The sequence below is a fragment of the Frankliniella occidentalis genome, unplaced genomic scaffold (genome assembly GCF_000697945.3).
Source record: "Frankliniella occidentalis isolate FOCC.00 unplaced genomic scaffold, Focc_3.1 Scaffold194, whole genome shotgun sequence".
In the NCBI taxonomy this organism is placed as follows: domain Eukaryota; kingdom Metazoa; phylum Arthropoda; class Insecta; order Thysanoptera; family Thripidae; genus Frankliniella; species Frankliniella occidentalis.
This window is the reverse complement of record NW_026267320.1, coordinates 583658-608251: the sequence shown is the minus strand read 5'-3', so window position 1 is coordinate 608251 and position 24594 is coordinate 583658. Positions and strand designations below refer to the sequence as shown.

Here is a 24594-nt window from a genome sequence, read left to right as displayed (position 1 = left end):
TTGTCTAACAATAATAACCTATACGTAACAAAACCCTTTGTTCAAGACTAAATAGATTGTTTATATTTTTCAAAAGAATGTTCACACGCCATCGCTCACTCTGTCAACTCAAATGCATACATTGTATTCTTTAAATAAACCGTACATGGCGTGTATACTTGAATGTGTACATGGGATGTACGCTTTTATAAATGCGTTAATGACCATGTGTGCATTTATAAATGCACACACGGGCAGGTATACATTAATTAAAGTGTGCATGTCATGTACGCTTTATTTAAAGTATACAATGTACGCATTTGAACTGACAGAGCAGCGAACTAATTTTAGGGTCACGACACGAAATACTATAAGCACGAAAGGCTCATACTAAATGGCCCCTGAGACGTTCTGACCGAGGTGCAGCTCCAATCGTTTTATCCACAAAACGCCTGTGGATGAGGGGATAGGCAAACCCGCCTTCCACCAGCGTCCGCCGGGTGGAGTGGGGTTGGCCCGGTGCCAAACAACACAGCACCTCCGCGCAGCACACGCTGAGCCACACCACACCCAGAAAAATGTTTCTTTAACTAAATGGAATATGTGATGTTGCGATTTTCCTTTAATACCTGACTATGAATTAAAGAAATTCCCTTGATTGTACAACGGCCCGCCTTTGATGGACGTTGTTGTCTTAAAGCAAACTTTCCGTTACCTAACGCCAACGAAAAATGCATCGATTCAAATATCACGATTGATGGAAATTTTCCTTTACATCAACTGCCTATTCTCATGATCCCACAGACACGGAATTTAGGGCGGAACGAACCATACACCAGTGCCTCCAAAAGGGCAGACCGTTGGGCTGAACGCATTTTGCTCATAGGTGAAATAGAGGGAGCGCGCAAAGATTTTCAAGTCTAACATTTTCATATTATTTCGAACTAAATTAATTTTTTGCCATGACAGAGATCTTACGAAAGGATGCCATTCTTCAGATGTCAAGGCATAAAATCAATTAAATTCTAGATAATGTGAAAATTTTAGACTTGAAAAAAACTGCCGGCTCGTGCCGACTTGTCCATCTACCTTGCAGGCTCGTGTGAGCTTAGTTCACATGCGAGAAAAATGCGTTCAGCCCGCAACGGCCTGCCATTTTGAAGGCTCTGTCGGACATCTGGAATTTGATGTCGTTTCAAAAACAGTTCCCGAGCAAACTTTGTGGGCCCTACAGTATCGCTTGAATGATAAAGATTTATTTCGTACGATTCCCCGCTGTCTCCCGCTGCTCGATACACTATTTTAAATAAGGGTCCAAGTGGGAGCCCAGTTGCGGGAAGGGTGAGGTGAAGTAAACGTTGAGGGGGAGCCACTTTCATCGAGTGCCTATGACGCACGTAGCACCCAGTCCGTTGGCCCACCCGAGAGGGCACGTACGTCGAACAAGTGCAGCGGCACCTTCAGGCCACAATATTACCGTGTCGCAACATTTCGCTCCCGAAAACGGCTGGCGAGCGGGCATAATGGAGCAGAACGTCTCTCCTGGCGCCCGAGGGCCGCGTCCAGGCAATCCATTAATAAGTGTGCATTTTTGGCTTAGCTACATTAAAACAAACTCCACTGACACAAAAGCTTTCGTTTTGTTTTTGTTTTGTCCGCATGCAATAACCGAGGGGGCGCCACTTCGAAGAGGCATTGTTCAGTAACGATAAGAGTCAATTTGACAGTCAAAAAAGGCATTTTAAGTAGAAACAGTCACCACCAGTCATAAGAGTCCAATGTCACAGAAACGCGCGCAATCACAAAACTTCAGATGAAAAGTTTAAAATCAAGGTACAAAAACGTCCAAAAAGTCCACAAAAATATTAAGTCAAAAAAGTTATAAAAAGTTAATACATTTGTGTACAATGATAATATCAAAACCACTCAAGCACAATCATTCTACTTAATCCAATTGAAGTTATTGTTCGGCTTTTCGACGAGTGGCTCGTCCCTTATCGTCAATTAACGATAACTAGAGAACCGATTGAGCTAGCGATCTGAACATTGCGGGGTCATTTTGTACCTTTAAAAGACCGATCGCTTGCCCCTAATGCAAAGCACGCACGAAGCTCAGCCGCTGGCGAAAGCACGCACCGCGGAGCGCCGCTGGTGAAACCACGCACAGCGCAGCGCCGCTGGCGAAACCACGCACAGCGCAGAGCCACTGGCAAAACCACGCAAGTGCATTTTTCAAAAAAATTGAGATATCTATATATTCTGAAAGAGCATGATTTCCTCTTTCCAACGGTATATGTCTCCAAAAATGACCAAAAAATGCACTTGCGTGGTTTCGCCAGTGGCTCTGCGCTGTGCGTGCTTTCGCCAGCGGCGCTTCGCCATGCGTGCTTTCGCCAGCGGCTGAGCTTCGTGCGTGCTTTGCATTAGGGGCAAGCGACCGATCAAGTTCACTGAAAACTGCACAATGAAGATTGCCTATGAACACATGATGACACCTCGCGTATTTCAGTGCTTTTTTTCTTTTTGCTGGAGTATCCTTGAAATTATCTAAGTCAGCTTTCAACATTAATTGCCAATTGCATTTTGCACTCCCCGCTAGGTATATGCACCGTTAAAACCTTACGAATGAAAATTCAAAATCCTTCGTACCTACGAAGGATCTGCTTCCTACGAAGCTTCCGGATCCTTCGTACCTGCGAGGGATTTGGCATTTTGCATCGTGAAGTTTGAACAGTGTGTACGCTAGACCATGTCGCGCGTAACTGGCTTCGCGATTATTCTCGAAACACTGTCACGCTGCAAGGGCCTGGTGAACACGATAGGCCTGCAGCACTCTTACCCGAGACGAACAAATGAGTTCATGGGTGGATACAGGGGTACTCTGGAAACTCAAGTGTGTACATGTACGCAGTACCTCTTGAACACCTACATGTATCCAGGAGGTTGTGTGTACGTACATGCTCATGTATGCAGGTGATAGTGAGTACCTGGCCATGTAAACACGCAAAGACCTATGACAAAAGCTGTGTGCTGAAGTGTGTACCTACACACACTATCTCCTGCATACATTATCATGTACACAATTGAGTTTTGAGAGTTAGGTCCTCCATTGCTGGACTCGAAATGGTAATTCCCCACTTAGAGTATCGTGTACATTGTGTTCTAACTACAGAGTGACGTTTGCACAACATGTGCAATCTGCGAAAAGCCGGTGTAACAATTATTTTTGTCTGTAGTTAGGACATTGTGCAAACGATACACTCTGATGCGCTCTTGATGGTAAAGGACAATTTTCTGTCCATAGCGAAGGAGGTAGTACCCGTCATTTCCTTCGCTTGGCTCCAAGTAGTGGTGACTCTCTCGCAGGACGTTCAACGAAATGCCCTTTCCTCAATTAGGCCTGTCTGCGTTACCGACAAAAACTTTCGAACCAAATAACCAGTCGCACTTGCAAGGAGTCTGCCGGGGCATGCCAGAAAATGTACGGTTGTGTCACTAATTGCACCTGGGCACTGCTGAGCGACGCTCGACTTTTTCGGGTTCAGCAGGCGTATATGTGACTATGCGCAGCGCTGATGGACCACCGCTGTCCGTGACGGAAACTCCATCCGGCCGCAACAAACAGTTAGTTTCATAATAATGGCGGCTACCGCTAATGAACATGAGTCCCTCCGGCGGCGGAGGACTGCCGACACCACCCTGACAGCCTCAAGGGCACTGAATCTTGCAGATGTTATAATTTTCAATTTATTTTTTTGGAGACCTAACTGCCAATTGTTATTTTAAAGAAACTAGAAAGAAAAACACATGGTTGCACACAGTGCACTCAACATGTTGGCACATTGCTGTGCACCGTGTGCATGTGAACTTAAGAAAAACCGTGTCCGAAAAGAACACACAAGAACGCACGCACTGTAAATGTCGAAGGAGAGTTATTGTAACTCACTACTAGACTACTGCAAACACAACTAAATCCGGTACAACCTTGCTAGTAGCTAGTGAATTAATGTGCATCGTCAGGCTACAATACACTGGTAAACCAATTTAAGTGTGCAACTGCAAACACTGAAAACAAAACAGTGTAACCTGCAAGCACACATAGTAGTAGTGTCTATGTTCATGTCTATGGTGCACAGACTTAAATATGTTGGATTGAAAATTTTAAAACTGAATAGTGTTCAAAAGTAAAGTTCAAACTTTACTGTGTCTAAAGCTTCATGAACAGCCTTCACAAGTTGAACACTTCCACGGACCACACTTTCAAGAGTTTACCTTTACTGTTAATCAAATTTTAGTATAAAAATATTGAATCAAACACTGAAAAAATTGTGCAACGTGGTTTTGTGGACTTGCAAGTGCACGCTACTTGCAGACTTAATACTTGCAAGTGTTTAACTTCTTAGCTGCACACTTCCAAGTGCATTACTCGGTACAGCTGTATAATTGTGAATGTGCAACTCCTCTGTAACACACATCGATAAAAAAGGTAACTATAGCATGCACATGCAAAAGCTCAACGCTACGTTGCACACTTTCGATATTTTTGACTGGCGATTTGAATACCTACTAAAAAGTGCTTAACAGTACTTTAAAGTGTTTGAATTTACTGCTGACACTGGTAAAACAAGTGTGCAATATTTGCACACCAAACGTGTGCAAGTTGTGATTTAGCACATTACATGGTGTTTAACACAAGTTGCACACTTGCGTGGTGTGCAAATTTTAGACGTTTTGTAAACGTTTAAATTCTGCACACTTGGACACACACAGTTCTATGCTGTCAATAGGGAACCATACGGTGTGCAGTTGCTATACGTTTCGGAAGCGTCGAAAGTTTAAACACCAATTGACGTATAACATAGTTAGCCACCAAAAAGTGTCGAGAAAATGCACACTTGAACTTAAACGTCAATTGACGTGCAAAATTAAACACTTGTTTTACCAGTGGAATAACACGTTTCAGGATTCAAATTTCCAGTCCAATACGGTTTAACACAACTATGCGCATTCCAGTTGCACATCTCTGCTTTTAGTAACTGTGTGGAAACTGCTAAAGAAATGAGTTTCAATCTTAGTCTTGCTAAGGGACTGCAAAGGACTAATTAACTAACTTGTTAATTTAAAAAAATGCATTTCAGTGCACACCTTGACAAAACGCAGTTTTGTATACTCCGAATGACGGATTCACGCCTATCTCATGGCGGAAACGATAATTCGTCGCTTCGGATGATACCAATTTGTCACTGGCAATATGAACCTGTCGTCGAAATGCTTTACAACTGCGTTGCGGTCGCGATGAGAGCGGGGCTCGATGGATAGCACGGGGCTTCTCCGAGCTGACTGCCCCCACCACATCGCCCCACGCCAGAAGACGCTCTCTTTCAGCCATTAGCATTTAGTCACATAGCGAATGACGCTCAGAGTCGAACCTTTTTTCCTTTCTGACTTTCTTGCTTGAACGCTCCGAGACCCTTAACAGTAGTATCTTCTTGTATCACAAAGAAAAGAAATTACGGCTGCACTGTGAAAAATATCTTTGTTAATTTACAACATTAGACGTAACTTTTCATTTACGAAATGCGTCGTAAATTTGTGACAGCTCATTATTGCTTGTCGTTCAAGTCCAAGTTGAAACAGAGTGCTTGTAAATCTACCATTGCTATAATTTTTATTTTACGACACAAATCATAGACGCAGCCGCAGTCCTTCCTTAGCGCCACAGCAGCACTGTTTTTATTTTTCCGCGATACAAAACAGAAATTAGGTTCGACCTTTCAAGCGAGCCACTTCGTCCACTCACTTGTATCAACAAGAATCGATTCGGGTCCTGGGCCCAAGCCCCAAGCGCGTCAATGGAAGAGAGCGGGCACGTGCTCAGAGCTGTGTTTGCACCGAAGCATTCGCTGACGGGTCCAACGAGAAGGTACGTGTCCACTGCAGCCGTACACTGCTGGTGCGGTTGCCCCTCTTCACGGGTCTAAAATATTGATTAACGTTTTACAACTAAGGTACTTCATCGTAAATGTGCAGCCACCCGTAAATTGTTACTTAATCGGATGTTAAGTTAATTTCTGCGATAAAGTTATTGGCTGAGCGATAGCGAAGCCTATTACTCCAGTGATGATCAAAAAGTTTCGTGTCTGTCTGTCTGTCTGTTTGTCTGTAAACACGATAACTCGAGAACGGGTTGAGCGAGGTACCTGAAATTTTTAGCGTAGCTTTGAAGCATAGAAAGCAAGCACTGTATTGATTTTGAGCCCTCTAGCTTGAAAATTGACCTGTCAAAAAAATCAAAAACAAAAACCCCAAAATATTACTTTTAATTTTTAATATTTTAACATCTTTCTTAGACGTAACTCGTCAAAGTAGAGCGCATAGGGCGAAAATTTTGTCCGTTTGGCTCTATCTCTAACCGTTTAGTCGCCAGAGGGTGATATCCACACGAAAATGACCTCAAACCATTTGAATGTTGTTTCTCAGATATTTGACAATCTCTGGTGGGGTAACTCGTCAAAATAAAATCCTGGGGGTAAAATTTGTATCTTTTGGAGCCAAAGGCCTATCTACGACTCTGCCTTTTTCCGACTCGGGTGTCAGCGCCGCAGGCCTAGGTAGATGTATGCCAGGCGCGTTGCAGCGTAACAGTGTTTCTTGAGAAGCCTGTTACGCGAGACGTGGTCTGGCGTACATCTACCTAGTATCAATGTAACTGCAGTTACATGTAATTTAGACTTGTCCAGACTGTTTGTTGGCAGAGCGATAGCAACGCCTATTACTCCATCTGGTCGAAAAAAAAATCCTGTCTGTCGGTACGTCCGTCAAGTCCACGCGATATCTCAAGAACGGGCTGAGATAGCGACCTGAAATTTTCAGGGTCGCTTTTTATCACTGGGCTATCGACCTGGAATTTTCAGGGTCGATTTTAAGCCCGGTCTTCTGCTTTGAAAAGCTATTATAGCGGGCTTATGCCATCGCCCCTGTGTCAGTCTGTCCGTTTGTCATTTCTCCAAGAAGGACGTGAGCTACAGGTCCGAATTTTTAAGGGTATGATTAATGTCACTTCTAGACAACGCAACGAAACGGTTGGTGCAAATCCTGGCAACCACCGCCGCCAGGGTGTGATAGAGGCATGAAAAGAATAGGAGCAGGAGAAAAAGTTCATTCTTTTTTTTTTTCAGATTTGGTTCTTTGATATAGCTTCCCAACGTGTTATTCGCAAAAGTAGAATTTTTTCTCCGTAGTGTACTTGTGTGGTTAAATCATCCAGTGAACTCCCTATTGAAATATTATTAACATAATAAAATTTTTTGAATTAGAATCATCTGCACTGTTAATAAATTTCATCATTTCACGATTATACTATATTCTGTCACGAATAGTTCGTGATTGAAATTAACGAGCATTATTCGTCAATTTCGATTACAAACTGTCCGAAGCGGTATAAAACAAACGAGGGGTACCTTACTCTTCAAAATGGTGTACAGCGATTTAAATCACATTTGATTGTAAATGATTGTAGGTGATTGTAAATGATTCAGGATGATTTAAATTATTGTAATGATTCTACATGATTGAAGTGATTGTGATGATTGTTGGTGAAAAAATCATGATTGTGTGTGATTTTTAGTGGTTCAAGAGAGATTCAAGAAAGATTTAAGTGATTTAAGAGTGATTGTGGTCAATTGACGTTGATTTAAAACGATTTATATAAGATTGTTGGACGCCGGATAGGAGATTCAGTCGTATAAATTCCAACTGAGGACAGAGATATTTGAGGTGTCGGATGATCCATGCTTCGATTGCGATGGTCTTAGAAGTGATTCGTGGTTATTGTAATGATTCAACGACGGATTGTGATGAGTCAATGAATGATTGTAGTTGATTGCTGCGATTTAATGCTGATTGTAGAAGGCTGTCCTTTTGATTCAACATTGATTTTAAGTGATTGTTACGATTTTAAGAGAAAAAGATTGTAATTGATTGTAGCGATTGTAAAAGATTGTTGTGATTCTTAGGGATTTAAGTTGCGATTGTTAGTGATTTAAATTAGATTTTTTTTCAAAGTGTACAGCGATTGTTCGAAGTGAGGTACCCCTAAACCATTTGTAACATCACGATTTGATAGTGTCAATTGATCAGGATGTTAAAGTGTTTGTTTCAAAAATTCTTGTGTCCAGGAGGTCCAGGATCGTTCCTATAGGGAAACCGAGTTACCGAGGGGAACCGAGTTAAAAACTATTCGTCATTTTACGAATGTATTCGTTTCTTTAAAATAACGAAAAGTTTGTGTAGAAAAATTGACAGAACATTTTCCCTCAAATTACTACATAATTTCAAACAGTGAAAGCATGCTTTCACAATTCGCTACTGGACGGAATTTTTTTAACGAACCCTTGCTTCTATGGGAGAGCGTGGCACAGGGGGGGGGGGGGGGGGTAGCGTCATGATCATGGTTCAACACCACCTGTTGCATTTCCGAGCCCGCTTCTGGTTTACAGTCGAACAATTAACGCCTTGCTCTCTGAGTAGTCAGCTCGGCTTCCACGCGCACCGCCCAGCGCCCACGCCAAAATCACACTGGTAAAACAAGTGTTTAATTTTGCACGTCAATTGACGTTTAAGTTCAAGTGTGCATTTTCTCGACACTTTGTGGTGTCTAACTTTGTTATACGTCAATTGGTGTTTAAAATGTCGACACTTCCGAAACGTATAGCAGCTGTACACCGTATGGTTCCCTATTGACAGCATACAACTGTGTGTGCCCAAGTGTGCAGAATTTAAACGTTTACAAAACGTCTAAAATTTGCACACCACGCAAGTGTGCAACTTGAGTTAAACACCATGTAATGTGCAAAATCACAACTTGCACACGTTGGTGTGCAAATATTGCACACTTGTTTTACCAGTGCAGTGTTCAATTTATAAAAGTGAAAATCCATAGGCTAATACAAAGATATCACGAAAAATTCGCATCAACAACATTCGAGACACCAAGGGCTCCAAAATTTTCTTAACCGTGTGTTCATTTCGCAGTGAACAAGAATTTTTAACTTTTTTTGTTGTATTTCACGTTTGGAGTCATTTATCAGAATATGCCTGCGAAAGGGTATAGTCTTGATCAAGTTCAGCATTCTAACTCGAAAATTGACCGGCTGAGTACTCACGTTTTTCGCGGGCACCTCCCAGCATGAGCCTCACTTTGGATGAGGTCCTTCGCAGCGCTAACCGCACGATGTCTCTTGTCCGCGCGATTTCCGACAGAAAAACGTCAACGAGTCGATTAACACCCGAGGAAATAAATAGAAAGAGTCGGGCGCACGCTGGGATCCGACATGCCACGACGCCGGCGTCCGGAGAGCCCCGAGATAGCAGAGCTCCGCGATGCTGAGAGTGCTAGCCCGCGAAAAGTCCCAGGCCACCAGGCTGGGCGGGGAGGGCAGATCGGACAGCCCCTCATCACCCTCCCTATCTTCTCGCGGGGCCGATGCGGAGGAATGGGGGCGCGGCGCAGCAGCGGCGGAGGGGCGAGGGTCGCCACCATGGCGCAAGGAGGGAATATCGTAGACTGATAGTAGTCAAATGGATGTGGAGCAGCACAATAATGTGTAACAGCGGCGCCAGCAGCCGCACGTCACGAGGCTCTCCCGTTGCGTAGAAAACTGTTTGTCGGTCGAGGCGGGGAGGTTTCGAAGTTCGAAACACGAATGGTAGTGGTGGCGGTGCGGCTGATATCCCGCACAGAGGGGCTGGACTCCGCCCCCCTGGTGTCGGCCCCCTCCGGGCCCGCCGGGAGCCCCCCACTTCCCAGCGCAAAGACCATCATTACGGCCCTGATGATCTCGCTCAGGATGGCGGTGGCGGTACGGCGTGCGCCCGCGGACCGCGCACTCCCCGCTCGCCTAGCCCGCCCGGCCCAGCTGCGGGTCGCGGTGCTGGTGGGGCGCCGTCAACGCCCCCCTGCACCTCCTCGGTGCCTCACCGGGGCCCCCTTTTCCCCCCGGTGACTCCGTGGGCCGCTTCGTGAACCACCACGCGATGAGGGAAGTCGGTGATGTGCGAGTACCCCAGTCGTCATCTCATTCTCAAAGCCGAAGCACACAGGAGTAGTGACCGTCAGCGAACGTCCGCCCAAGTGCTCCTCCAGTGCGCCGCTCCATTGCATAGCAGTAAGTAAGCAAGGTGGAGGAGCAGGCGAGGATACGCCCCCACCCCTCCCTCTGAAACAAAACATAAAAAAATACCCCTCTCCCCTAAAAATGTCAATAATATCAATACATTCTGGTAAAGCAAATATCCTGATTCTGAATTTTGCCATATTGGGTTGAATGTCAGTTTAAAGTGGAAAACACGTTGATCCATTTCGATTAACACGTTAATGGTCCCTTAATCTATTCCCACCAAATGATTAAACACACAAAAATATACTTTGATGCTAATATGTGCACTTTTGCAAACAAGCCTAAGCTAGATACAGTTTTGTGTGTCGTTAGTTACGTCCCATATAACTATAAGTGACTTCTCGTAACTGCATGAGTTAATTTTTGTAACTAGCATGGCTCCCAATCTATATTTTTAGCTGATTCCAGATGTGAACAGGTTCGTAACAATGAAGCTTGGTTATTTAGTGTAGAAATTAAAATGCGTAACTCTCTAATGCATAAATTACAAAAGAAAATTTAACACACAAAAATATATTCGTGAAAAAGCGCGAAGATGTAAAGTTATCAGAAACAAAAGAGAATCTGGATGTCAAATGCAATGTTTTTGTGGGATTTAGACAACCCCTGAGACTCAACGTCTGAATTCTGGTGAGGCCCGGCCAGGGGCAGTGAATCATTTATGCAGATGTCAGCAAATAATTTTCTTTTGAAAGGAGTGCACTCTAAACTCTAAAATGCCGGCCCTCTGTAAGGGACTACAAATTCTTGGCCTCTTCGCTTGCCAAAATTTGACTCTTGAAGCACGCACAAGTTTGCATTTTATTAGAGAAATACAAAATTTTGCAGGGAAAGAAGCCCCAAATTGGAAATCTCTAGAGAAAAAGGGCAGAAGTTTGGCCAAGGGGTGTGTTTCGGTTTATGCTTCGCGTGTAATTCTTGTATTTCTCTCGTTTTTTTATTTGAATTTGGGTGTATTTTGAAGCATGTCTATGTATTCTAAGTAACGTTTTGGTAAGTGTTTGTGTTTTTTGTATTTCTGTGTTCGCGAATTTTTTTGAGGTACCCCTCCCCCGCGAGTTTGGCATTCAGTAAGAAATGCAAAAATGTTGGCAAACAATGCGACCACGGCGTTTGCAGTGCACTTTTAAGCGTGCAATTCCTCAGTTGAACATTCCCTTCACAGTGAGCGATCAATCTAAGGAAGTGCTCAACAAAGGAAGGAGTTGCATACTTGCAAGTGCAGACCTACCGAATTCACTGTTAACGCCGTGGTCACCTAGCTTGCCAAAATGTTGGCAGCCAAATTTTGGTCCCCTTTTGAAAGAAGACCACTTTTTGGCAAGCAAGCAGGCCAAAAATTGTCAGCCTCCAAAAAGACAACCGAAATAATTTGGCAATCAAAAAGGACTGCCAACATTTTGGCAAGCTAGGCGACCACGGCGGTTACAGAGTTGAACACTTGCAAGTGTAAAACTACGGAGTCACATACTTGCAGGCGCTTACAAGTATTTAACTTGCCGTTGCGAACTTACAAGTAAGCAGTGCACACTTAGCTTATCGCCGTGTGGAGTTTTATTAGATCAAACGTGTTGATAAGTTAGTTTTGACCGATGCAATAAGATCCAGTACGCTGCTCCGTGGCATACTTGAGCGATGTTTTCCACCAATTTCGTATGCGACTAGAACAATGCACAGTCAGCCATTAGCCTGCAATTCGTTTGATTGGACACACTGTACACCGTAGCATCAAATACATCGGACTTTAAGACCCGAGAGTTTCACTAGTAGAGTGTTGGTTGTCGCGGGGCACCTCTATCGTCTTTTAGTGCTGACTATTTCCTGTCTTTGAGCGCTCAGTCTGCCCTTGAAGCGTATTTGCTAAGGAGACGCACATGCTTTTGCTGATGAGAGCTGCAGGAGGTCAGGAACCTGACGTGCACACACAGGAAGGTATTGGTTTCCACATGTGTGAGCATCTTCGCAACCGTTGTGAACACATGAATTCAGTTAAAAATAAAGACAAGGGATAGAAATTGAAATTCGCTTAAGGTCACCACCTAGACAGCACTAACTGTCCGCCCCAAAGTTCTACCAAAAGTGGAAACCCAAATAAGGTATTGGATATTTTCCGCCACTTATGAATAATTTCAAAGATCTATTAGCGGTAACATAAGAGTTATTTGATTCACAAATTTCGGCAACAACCAATATTTAAAGGGTACATTTACAAAAACGTTTGTAAATTTACATATGACATTTAAACCAGACCAGACGGTTCGTAATCATGCGAACCTGAAATCTAGAGTAGTTTCTTTAACAATTGCGGAGTTGCGGTGGAGGTTGTTGTGGCTGGAGTGAAAGGTAAAGCCCACATATGATTGAGTAGAGCCATCGTTAGCCGGGTGGCATTAGGCAGTACGCGGGTACGCCCTCGAGGCGGCGCGGTGTACAGTGCGGTGTACAGTGCGGTGCACAGTGCACACAGAGTGCAACGACTGCGCTGCATTCGGTGCAATAGTCATCATCGCCCTTGTGTGTTGCGTCACGTGCACTAGAGGGTGATTGAGGGTTGGTTCGTAGTGTGCGTGTAGTTCCAGGATGGTCGAGATATCAGAGAGAGAGGGGGGGGGGCTGAAGGGGGGGGAGTGAGTGGGTTAGTGAGGGGTCGAAGGAGGGGAGAGGGGTAGAATTGTGAGAGAAAGAAAGAGAGAGAGAGAGAGAGAGAGAGAGAGAGAGAGAGAGAGAGAGAGAGAGAGAGAGAAAGAAAGAGCACAGCCAGCGCACTGCCGTGTATGCAGACCGACGAGGTCAATTAGCCAGGCAAGGAGGCAGTTCACACACGTCCAAACTCTTCGAATTAATAAGTGCAAGCAGGGTATGGTCAGCCTCGATGAGTCATGCAAAGCTAGACAGGCGTCTGAGGGTTCCGCATCTTTTTACTGACGTGTCAATCTGCGCGTTTATCTTTGTCATTGATTGATTATTGATGGACTGTCGGGAACAGGCATGCAAAATGCAGAGGGGAAGAGAGTTGCATTATTCGGTCTTCAATTCCTGGTCTTAGCATCAAGTATTGTGTGATGGTGATAACATCGTGACTACCTCGTGCAGTGTCCTCCTTCATAGCTTTCTTAGCGACATGGAGAGCTACCCGGCAGCAGCAGAGCGGCGCTGCAAATGACGGCAGTTTAAGACAATGTAAGAGCGCCTGGCCGACACGCCGTGACGCTGCCGGTCCTCGACACGGCGGCAAATTGCATCCATTTTCACGGCTGTCGAACATTTTATGTGCACCAGGGCACCTGTAACAGCAACAGCATACTCTACTTTTTACCCATTTATTCCGTTTGCGAAATAAAATATTTCGCAAAATATTTGTGCCTTGGGGGAACAGCGGCGCCACGACGTAGCTGTAAAGAGGAGAGACGAGAAGGGGGGAGGGGTGCAGCCGCCGGCTTCGCAGGGAGGCGTCAGCTCGCGTGCCGCTCTGCTCCGTCCCGGCGGTGCCATTCCGACGTCCAGCGGCACCGCGCAGCACCCATAACCTCACAGATTGCCCCTCCGCCAGGACGGGGCCTATAAAACATCATGGCGAAGGGCCCTGCAGGCCGCTGCAGTGCTGAGTGCAGCAGTATGCAGCGAGGCGGTGCAGTTTGCAGCGCGCCGCCCCTGCTGCCGCCCTGGCGGAGGATCTGCCCCTGCCGAGGCGGGGCGCCCGCTCCACTTCTGTCTCCTTAACAACGAGCCACTGCTCCTCCCCCACACGCTGCAAAATGCTTCCTCACTTAATTCTACTCCGGGTATAGTTTTCGCATTTTAAATGGCGAACGAGAGTGGAATTGCACAATGGAGTAATTAGTTTGAAAGTCCTGCAAAGTGCAGTACTTGAAAATGCGTTACAAGCTGAAACTACAAGTGTGTATTGCGAACCGATTCTTCGCAACTATTTTGCAGTGCAGCCACCTACTCCTGCCCGCTTCATTCCCCCGTGACCCACAGACCCACAGCCTCCCCTTTTGCGGCGCTGCGGACGCCAAGGCGAATGCCCTGCAGCTGTGCACCCCGTGGTCGGAGACTTACACGCCAGCGCTGTCCCGCAGCCCCTGGTCCACTTACACACCGCAACGTCCTACCCACTTCTCTACTAAAAAGAATATTTGACATTTTAATACTCGAAAGACAACACATTCCGCTTTCTATTCGTGCTTATCATCTTTGGAGGACGAAAATATAATGGGAAGAAAGGTGCTAAAATCAGCTTTGTAAGAGGTGCTTAGAAGTATTTAAGAGTACTACTGCAACAGTAGTTTTACAAAGGCACTCAAGTGCACTAAAGGTGCACAATTTGGCAACTTTGGAGGATTTCAGCAGGACTTTTTAAATTGAGACATGACACGAAACCAACAGCGGTACTGATTAGCACATTTGTTCTTATAGAATATACCAAAACAACCTAGCGCCGTTGGACGTAACGTAAGAAGCGAGTACATGTATGGGGCACGCAATCTGCCGCGACTGAAATAAGCGACGCGACGCTGGGCGCTTGATTGGCAAGCTCCCTTGTGGTAAGTGTACCACACAGCGCGGCCGGACACTCAAGGGGGGGGGGGAGGTACGTGATAGCTTCGACGGAAACCCTTTGCGGTTGGGCGTCCAAGGACTGGCTGGCGTGCCGAGCCACAACAGCTCGCGAGAAAGAGAACGCTCTGCGGAATAATGCTCTTTCTATTCTGTTTTGCTATGCATAAAGAAAAGCATATTTTACACTTATTTTTGTGATTGTGATTGCACAAGTTATGAAAAAACGACTACTTTGTTAAGTGCATTGACAACACCGCGTAACGTTTTCGTTCAATGCATACTGTCAACAAAAACGAGTGAAGTGCAGAATTCGAACAGCTCAAATCAGCTGGCAAAGCTCGGGCACATTGAGGGACAAAAGAAGAGAAAAAAATCACCTCGTTTTGAATCAGTGACCGATTATCGGGGGGAGGCGGGGAGGCACATTCACGCTCTCACGGCGACAAAAATAAGACTATTGCTGCACGGCCGGCGGCGGGTCCATTCGCAGCACGTAACCTCTGCTATATTTACATATGGCACGGTGTAGCGGGACCATAGCGAGACGGTCGGGGTCACGCCCAGCAAGTCACTTCATTGGGAATGAATATGCCCTCGCGCGGAGCACCAGCGCCGCGCCTACTCTGCGTATACCATCTAACCTCGGGTGCGTCTGGTCCAGAAAAAATGTATTCCTCTCACGCATTAATTTTATGTTTTTGTTTTTGTTTTTTTAAAAAGATTCATTGAACATTAGGACATCCAACATCCAAGCTGAACGAGATGTATTATAAACTTAAAACATTTAAAATGTAAAGATCGAAAAGAAACGTCGGAGAAGCGACATACGGTGAAAGCAGTCCTGCTTTCGGAAATGTTTCAGATGTAACCCCTAGTATGTAGGCAATGAGTGTGCAGCAGCGCAGCCCTCCTCAGCGGGTGGCCTAGCACGAGGCGTTGGCTGGGGTTTCACACGCCAGCTACCAGAGGGCGGGGATGGTGGTTTATTGGACTGCAGAAAACATTAGCTGGTTTTCTTTTCCCACTCTTAAATGGTACTAAAGAGAGATGAGGGGTGTTGACGTGTGCGTATCGGTGGCACCGGCGACGGGTTGGCACGCGACCCCCACCTGGGCTAGCGACAAGGAAGTGGTCAAACGGCTCATTAGTTAGTAGCGCGGGAACGCCCGTTTTGTCACTCATCATTGGCGGAAGGAGAAGAAAGTACAGAAATATTGCACGATGTTGTGATGATCATCGCAGAAAAAATACAACATTAAATTCATTGCTTACATTCGTGATGACCATCACCTTCTGTGAAATACTTCGAGATACCACAGTTCTGTGCTTACTTCCTCCGTAAGCAACGAAGGTTTTGGTTTGCGTAACGAACCTGTTGTTCGTAAGCAATTTACAATGAAGTGCAGCTGCAGTTGTCAAAATACAAACAGTAAGATACCACTAAGGTGCATGTCAGCAGCATTGTTAAAAAACATTAGACCTTATGAAGAATTCATTGAGAAAAAAGTTGCCAGAGCTCAATGTGATTTTGAAGGAAATCACAACGTTTCTTTGTTTTCAAAAATTCAGAAGTAGAAGACTAGTCTATAACGACTATTTCAAATGGACGGAACAAAATGCTCGATTCATGACAGGGAAGAAGTTGCTCTGTGCTGAGAATGTGGTGGAAAATCACAAAATATTTTTGACAGTGGTTTTTTCGCGTTAGTACAGTGGTGACGTGGTGACTACAATATAGTTAAAGTAGAGGAAGAGGAAAATTTAGCATTCCCCTATAAAATACACGGACTTCGAAGAAAATTTGTTTCCATATGTTTGTTTCCATCCCCATGCGACCTAATATTCATTGCGAAGACAAGTCGTGGGTAGAATTAGTAATGATATGGAATGGTTAAAAATTATTTGCATCGCAATGAGTTACTTGGAAATTGTCCATTAAATACAGCAAATTTCAGTAGAGTAAGCTTTCGTGACTGTCAGCCGTTCCTTGTTTTTATGTGTCAACTCATAAATTCTCATGTGGCGAACCTATATTATTACGAACACGTTAGGCTTCAGAACTCCTCATAAACTACTGCTGCGTAGAGAAGTTAGTCGTTTCCAGACAATGTGTCGGTAATTGGCCGGCGGATGTATTAATAAGTGCGACAGTGGCGGGCAGTGGGGTGGATAACGGAGGGCGGGGGCGTTTGGATGAAAGTGTGCGCGGGGCACAGAGTCGCGCAGGGCGGCCGGCCAATCGCTATGCCTCATGCCTCCCCGTCGCTCCGCGTGCAGCTGTGAAAGGCGTCTAATGTCGAATGCCGGCGTAGCTAGGCAGACCCAGAGGAGGGCCCAAAGGCGGGCACACCGGGCAACAGCGATCTGCGAGCCGTTTTCATGCCCAGCTGCGTCCACCCTTCCATAGCGAGCCATATTCACGTCTGGAAAAATGGGCTGCTCTACGGTTATGAACAGCGATGAGGCGTATTAGAGGTCGTGCAATTCCCCCGTCGATACGCTGCTGATGCCGCTCGTTATTCGCTGTAAAGATTATGAGTGGATTTGCATTATTGTAGTTTTTGCTACTCTAAATGAAAACTTTTCATGCGGGCCCTTGTGTTGGATTCTTTGCCTTTTTACACGCTTAACTCTGTAAAAGGATCTATTTGGATAAATAAGAAATTACTGGTAATTTTGTCTAACAAAGAGGGTGTTATTTATTATTGTGTTTTCTCATTCTTATAATTTTTCAAAACTTAGTTGCAAACTAATTTTGTTTTCTGTAAGTTTGTGTACATACTCTGTTAATTTTTTTAAATTCTTTAACGTGGCATTCCTTTCCCATTTTACATATTTTTCTCCTTTTTTAATTTGCAAGTAGTTTTGTTGCACCACCGATCTTACAAAAACACCCTCTGTTAATGTATTTTTTTGTAAATTTACCAGAACATAGTATAGTGAACTAGAGAGAGAGGCACGGGCGAGAGGGGGGAAGACAGAGATGCAGTAGGGGGGATAGTGAGGCCCTCATCGGACTCACTCGCACTCGGTCGCGAGTGTGCGGCGAGGCCCCCCGCCGACCACAGCACAGTCATTACCTTTACAACATTATAGAAGAACGATTCGAGTGCCCCTTTTTCCTGCCATACTTTTTTCTTCCTTCAAATAACAAGCGAATCATATTTAAGAACACATAGCGAAAGCTTGCCCCGACACTCATTAAACCCTCATGATTATGTGCAACACTTCACTGCGAACCCAACGGTGTACTTAGTAAGGAAGAGTCAAATTGCAAGCGCACACCTACAAGAGTGTACCTGCTACACTTTAAAACCAACTGCCGACCATGGACACTCAAGCATCAGCGTGCCTGCAGGCACACCCATCCAAGTGTGTGCCCGCCTTTGGTCAACTGTTATACGAGTACGAGTGTGTGTCTGGTAGGCACACACTTGAGGGGCTTGTTCCACTCGGCTAAACGGTTAAACTATAGTTTGCTATAATTTTACTCTAGTTTAGGAAAAGTTCCTACATTAAGTTCCGCCCATAATAAGTACATAAGTACATAACTTAGCAGGTTTTTTTGTGTAAATCCGTACGCACGAATCACTCCATACAACATGTACAAAAAAACTACATCCCCGTTGGCCTGCATTTGATGACAATTCACTTGATATGTGTGAATCTCCCTGGCGATTTCATGCTATAGGTGCATAATTGGTCCGGGCGTACAGGGTGGGTGGGCCGTCGGGGCCGTCACTTTTAATGCTTATATTGTACCGGATTCACGCGTGCGGGCGGGGTTGCCTACTGTCGCTCGCCATAGCGCCTTACAGCGCCGTGCGAGTATGCAACCCGTCCCCACGTAATGATCCGGTACAGTAGTAGCATGAGAAAATGACGGCGCGGATCACCCACCCTGTATGTGATAAATGAAATGAGTCCTAGTCGCACCAGAAAACAGGTAGTTGCCGGTGTTTTATATGTGTTGACTTCTTGAAAGGACGAAATGTGGATCGTCTACTAAATTACCGTTGTCAGTCATAGTCATGACGCTGTGGAAGTAGGTTATAAAATACACACATCTCGAGATGTACCATGTAATTGCGGTGTTTACAGAGCAGATGAGGGTGAGGTGCAGGATAGACACGCAACACCGTCAATAACTTCACGCCGTGCACCACACCCCAATCGATTGACGTCATGCTTAGTCACTTAGCACGTCGCTCGTAGCATCGCTTAAGGCAGCAAAGGCGGGCAGAGGCAGGACCCGGTAGTAGTGCCGATTGTAAGGCACACCGAGAAAAGCGTTGTCATAATAACCAAAAAAGTGTTGAATCAATTAACATTTACTCCCTGAAGCCAACTAAACAATTAATCAAGAATTTTAATAAAAATATGATCAGGCGGGCAAAAATATTATCAAGCCGATCACACACCCATCAACATTACTAAATTATGTAAATCAGGGGGATCAAAATATGTTTTACGGAAGTAAAATTTCCTTAGCTTTGGTTTTTGTTCCGCGGATCAAATGGATTTCTTAGTGTAGAGCAGGTGGGTTGCGAACTCGACTTTTGCGGGTCAGTCTGGTCTAAAACTGAAGCTGGCCACTTGCAATCACTCCTACAACAATGGATATCTAAAGTACAAATGTCAACTGCACGCTAGTCGTTAAGAGGCTTGCAAAAAGTTGATACGTTATCAGATAAAACGAAGCCCCTGGAAGTAGGCAACCCACATGTTCCCACACCTTCAGTCTTGAGACACATCCGCCCCTGGAGGCTAGAGGCACAGGTAAATCGTCGGTGTCGTCCCACGCCTGTTTGGCTGCCTACCCCTAGGAGTATGGACAAGACAGAGGCGGCCAGATGGCCGGAGGAGATGCGTGTTGGGCTGCCTGGACACCGGGCGGCAGAGCTCCACTGGAAAAACTAATGTTACCATGGTAACGTTTCATCATGTGACCAAGACCGGTAACGTTTCCTAATGCGACCTACCCCATGCAAAAGGATAGGGCCATCACAAACTGGTTGCATCACCAAACGTTACCTGGTGTGGTCGCGTCAAGAAACGTTACCTCGGTAACGTTAGTTTTTCCAGTGGGATACGCCAGCGCGATTGCCACCAGTCATAGGAGAACGCGTATCGGGGGCGCAGTGCATCTTACACCTTATGGTGTGAGACACACTGCGGCCGACACCTCCTGGCCTCACGTACGTTTTGATGTACCTTGTCGAAATTTTTACCTTGATCAAGTACCGCAAATACCTTATTTGTCTGCAACCTGAAGACAAATTTGTACCTGACTTTGAGGCGCACAAGGACACTTATTATATCTTGTTCCAAAAGTGTCCCTTCCTATTAAGGGGGACGCTCTAAAACCGACATGGCGCTTACCTACCTGTCCAGCGCGCAATTGAGAGCGCGTAGGGTTGCCCACATTCATGGTGCTCTTTCTTTTCCTCACAGAACACAACACAAACATGGATCTGGATCTGGTGGCGTTGACGGGGCTGGACGAGCAAACACCAGCGCAGGTGGCGAAGATGTACGAGGAGTACAACGCAGACCCCGAGGCTCTAAAGGCCGACGCCGCCACTCTCAGGGAGTGGGTTGCCATGCAGCCTCATCTCCCAAAACTCACAGGTAAGGAGCATGTTTTAAGAGGAACTTAGTACGTATTCTTTACATGCGCTGTTGCGTATTATTTCCAACTCTACTTAGGCGGAAATCGCGCAAATCGGTCGCGCGTGCGCGTTCGTAGAAGACTAGCGCAGGATGTCGAACTGCGAATAAAATTGTTCATACTTGCACATAGTTTTCTAAATATGTACAAAATACTATACATTCGACTTAAGTGTGCGGGCATGACACAATTTCAAAAATATGGCAAAACCGTAAATAAACAAATTTGAAGATGCCCTTTTTTGACTCCAGAGAAAGAGGACCAATGGCTCTGTCGCTATATCCTCGCCTGCAAAAACTCGCTCGAGCGCGCCAAGAAAAGGATCGATTACTTCTTCACCGTGCAGAGCCGCTGGCCGGAGTACTTCCGAGCGCCCAGCATCGAGGAGGGTGTGGCGTTTGCCGAGTACTGGTGAGCTCAAGACCAAGAAGTACCACATGATCACCGAATTGTTTTGAGCTTGCCAGATCCTACATGTAACGGTCTTCTTCCCTCTCCAGTCACGGCGGCCCTTTGCCCGTCCTCATGCCAGACGGCACCCGGCTCACCTTCTACAGATTCACCCCGGCGCTGGCGGCCGAGCCCTCGAACATGAACTGGATGATGTTCTACATGCTGTCGCTGGGATACGTCCAGCTTCAGCTCACTACCGACAAACAGCCCCTCCGGATTGAGGTCGTTTTCGACGTGAAGAACTACGTCATGGGCCTCAACACGTCTTTCGTCGCGCACTTCAACGAGTTCCGGCGCTTTATCAAATGTCTTCAGGTAAACCAAATCTTTTTTCGTGTATTTTTAAAACGAACCCGTTAGGGTTGTTTATACCAGACACACACGGGAAATCTTTGTCTTGTAACAATGCAAACTATATAATCTTTACAGCGTTGCGAAGAGATAATACAAATTGAAAAGAAATTCTTTGCAAGCTGCAAACAAAATAGTTCTCAATACGAACCTATTTGCAATTATTTTGCAGTGAAGGAATCCTTGAGAAATTACAAGGACCTTCTTTTTATCATATTTATAAGGCGAACGACGTTTTATCAGTGAAAAAATCTATGCGTTAAATCAACGTTTTGACCATAGAATTATTTCGAACAATGCTAGAATTTGCTCTGTTAAGCGTACCGAAAACGGAAACAGATACTTGAAGAGAAATTTCCACAATACTACTAATATACAGGGTGGTCTACAGACCTCTTCCTATATTTTGCTTATACAGTACCGCATGCGGGCGGGCTTGCCTACCGGCGCCTGATGGTCCCGTGCGAGTATGCAACCCACCGGCACGCCTGAATCCGGTACAAGTACAGCATAAGCAAATTAAAAGAACGGCTCTGTGGACCACTAGTTTAGCTTTCTGGTGATCAGACGAACTTTTCTGCAATGCACGCTTTAATGCAAACACGCCATCCAAAAATCGACTTTGCGCACAAACATAGGCAATTTCGTTCCCCCAAACCATGAGGTCTTGTGAAGTAGCAACCAATATTTCACAAAAGTTTTTTTCACAATGTACACTCAAAACACGAGGACAGAACAGTACAGATTTAAAGTTCACCACGACCTAATACTTTCAGGTCGCCCTTCCTCTCCACGTTCGCCGCGTCCATTTGATCAACGCTCCAAGCTTAGCAGTGACAGCCCTGGACAAAATGGTGCGGCCTTTCCTTCAGGAAAAACTGAACAAGCGGGTAAACTAGGAAGCGACTGCATATTATACAATTGAAGAACGCACAGTGGTCCGTAAAATCAAAATTTTACGCATTTTTTTTTTCTGTTACAGATAGTGACCCACGACAGCATGGAGGCCCTAGCCAAGGCGATACCGCACTACTGCCTTCCCAAAGAGCTCGGTGGATCAATGGACAAAACCTTGAAGGAAATTACTTGTAAGTCAATTCAGAGCACTGGTTAACCAGTAAGAAATGAAATAACTGAACGATATCAGAGATATCAATGCCAGTACGCACTGGGAACTCTGTCAATACAAACAAGTACTCGCCATATGTATTATACCTGACCGCAAGTAATATTTTAATTAGTTTCTACCCAAGTTCACAACAAATAGAAGTTTGTGAAACTAGAACACTGAAACGGGTGCAACTAGAATGGACATGATACTGTAGGGTGGTCGCAAATAAGGCTTTGGTGGAAATGTTGAGGTGCTTGTCGACCAAAGAGTGTAATTTGGTGAGGATAACTCTCAGAAAAAATTTCATCAAAATCGGACAATATTTGACCTTGCAAAATTGGTCTTAAACTTTAACATTGGATCCTTATGGGTTATTTAGCCTAAATAAATAAATTTGGGCAGGAGCAAAAAATATTTTATGAACTTAAATATAACGGCCAAAAACGTGATCTACTCGAAAAACCGAGTCAGAGTATGTGCCGCATGCATTCGCAACACATGGCAATAAAATACACAAAATTGCGGAAAATCGCTTAAAATCGTAAATTTGTGCAGATTATTTTCGAAATAAGAATTTGCATAAGAATTTTATGCAGCCATAGTTATGCACAACTTTTCATGAGTGGGTATGCACAACTATGTCCACTATGCAGAAATTTGTGCATGGTCATATTTAGTGCGTATACATTACAAATTCGTACATAGCATATATGGTATACTTTTATTAAGGGGGCATCCTAGTGTAGCAGGCTCAAAAAATGTAAAAAAATATTTTGGTCTCAAAAAATCTCTTATGGTCTCTAGATTACAGCCCACTTTGTCCGGTGCGTCAATTCGAATTCTCCCGCCCGTGAGAGCCTAGCGCGTGAAGCAGTACACAGCGCTACGTCGGCTGTCGCAAAACTTAAACGGCGATTTTCTTGGAACGCCTATTTTCGAACTGGTGGGCACTCTAGCGGCCAAACCGCTTGGCCGATCGGGTTGCGATTTTTTGTGGTTGTTCCTCTCGCGTATCTCTATCGTGTGAACCAGGATATCTGTAATCGGATACCTCCTTCACAATGAAAAAAAATGAAAACATTGAGATTTTTAGTCAAAATTTCATTATGAAAGTTTGAGACGTTCAAAAAAATAGTAAATTTTGTTCTATCGCAAAAGTCCTGGTTCACACGATAGCCACACTCCTAAAGTTTAATTTCCTTTTTTGGTCGACTCGTTCAGACCAACGGCTCGACCTCCAGAATGCCCACCATGAGGGGATGACATCGCTGCAGCGTGTTGGCGCACAGGGGATAGCTCCGCTACACGAGGGGCTAACCGCACCGGCGACATTGAAATTTAAAGCTTAAAGTAGTACCTATTAAACCCTGCAATCGGCTTTTCTCTGAGAGCTCTAGTTTTTAAAAAATTAATTCCCGAAAAAACCCCTATTTTAAACCCGCTACACTAGGATGCCCCCTTAAAGCATACGCCATGTAAATGTGCACATTGGTAGTTGGTTTAAAAGTATGTGTTTTGTTTTGTTTTGAAATTATTGCTTTTGATGTCCTTTTAGTAACGTGGGCCGGAGTAGCAGAGGAATGCGAGAAATGGTATGACTCTCGCAAATGGATGCGGGCTGATCTGGAGCTTAAACCTGACAAGGACTTCAACGAGCTCGACGGCACCTTCAGGAAGCTGCTTGTGGACTGAGCTGATCGTGAGAAGGAAGAAACCACCAAGTTACCACAAGCTTCATGCATATCATTCATTTACTAGGCACTTTATGCGCGAAAGGAGCGGCAGGGTGAATGGACGGCACAATAAAAGATAACAGGAGAGTGGCTAAATACCCTTAGTAAATAGTCAACACTGGTAGAACAAGAGTTTAATTTTGAACATCAATTAATGAACAAGTTCAAGTGTCAAGTGTGCAAAGTTTAGTCCCATTGTGGTGCTGAACTGGATTGTACGTGAACAAACTTCATAGATTTCCGAAAACACTGGCAGCTGCACACCATCTGCGCTCAGATAGCATAGAACTGTATAAAAAAAATTACCATGTCATGTAAAAATTCATTATCTTCGCATGACGTTGTGAAAATTTTGGATACTTGTTTTACCAGGGAATGTCGTTCTGCCTTACCCGTTTCGTTTTAAATCTGTGATAGCACCAATTGTACTTATACTCAACTTTTTTATACAAATAAAACTCATATCTTATGAGAGCTAAGTAGTATTTTTTGTCCACAAGCCCATCAATGATAACACCTGTACTTTAGAGCGCACGCGCAACAGACGGCAGACAT

At 44.9% G+C, this 24594-nt stretch overlaps 1 protein-coding gene across 1 annotated transcript; it reads left to right on the top strand.

Moving 5' to 3' along the window:
• Positions 1-9928: 9928 nt before the first annotated feature.
• LOC113210834 (uncharacterized) lies at positions 9929-24513 on the top strand. Its single transcript, XM_026429004.2, has 7 exons — positions 9929-10145; positions 20175-20351; positions 20643-20802; positions 20892-21159; positions 21972-22085; positions 22178-22283; positions 23862-24513. The coding sequence occupies exons 1-7, from the start codon at positions 10031-10033 to the stop codon at positions 23996-23998; spliced, it is 1077 nt and encodes a 358-aa protein (XP_026284789.1). The 5' UTR covers positions 9929-10030; the 3' UTR covers positions 23999-24513.
• Positions 24514-24594: the final 81 nt, after the last annotated feature.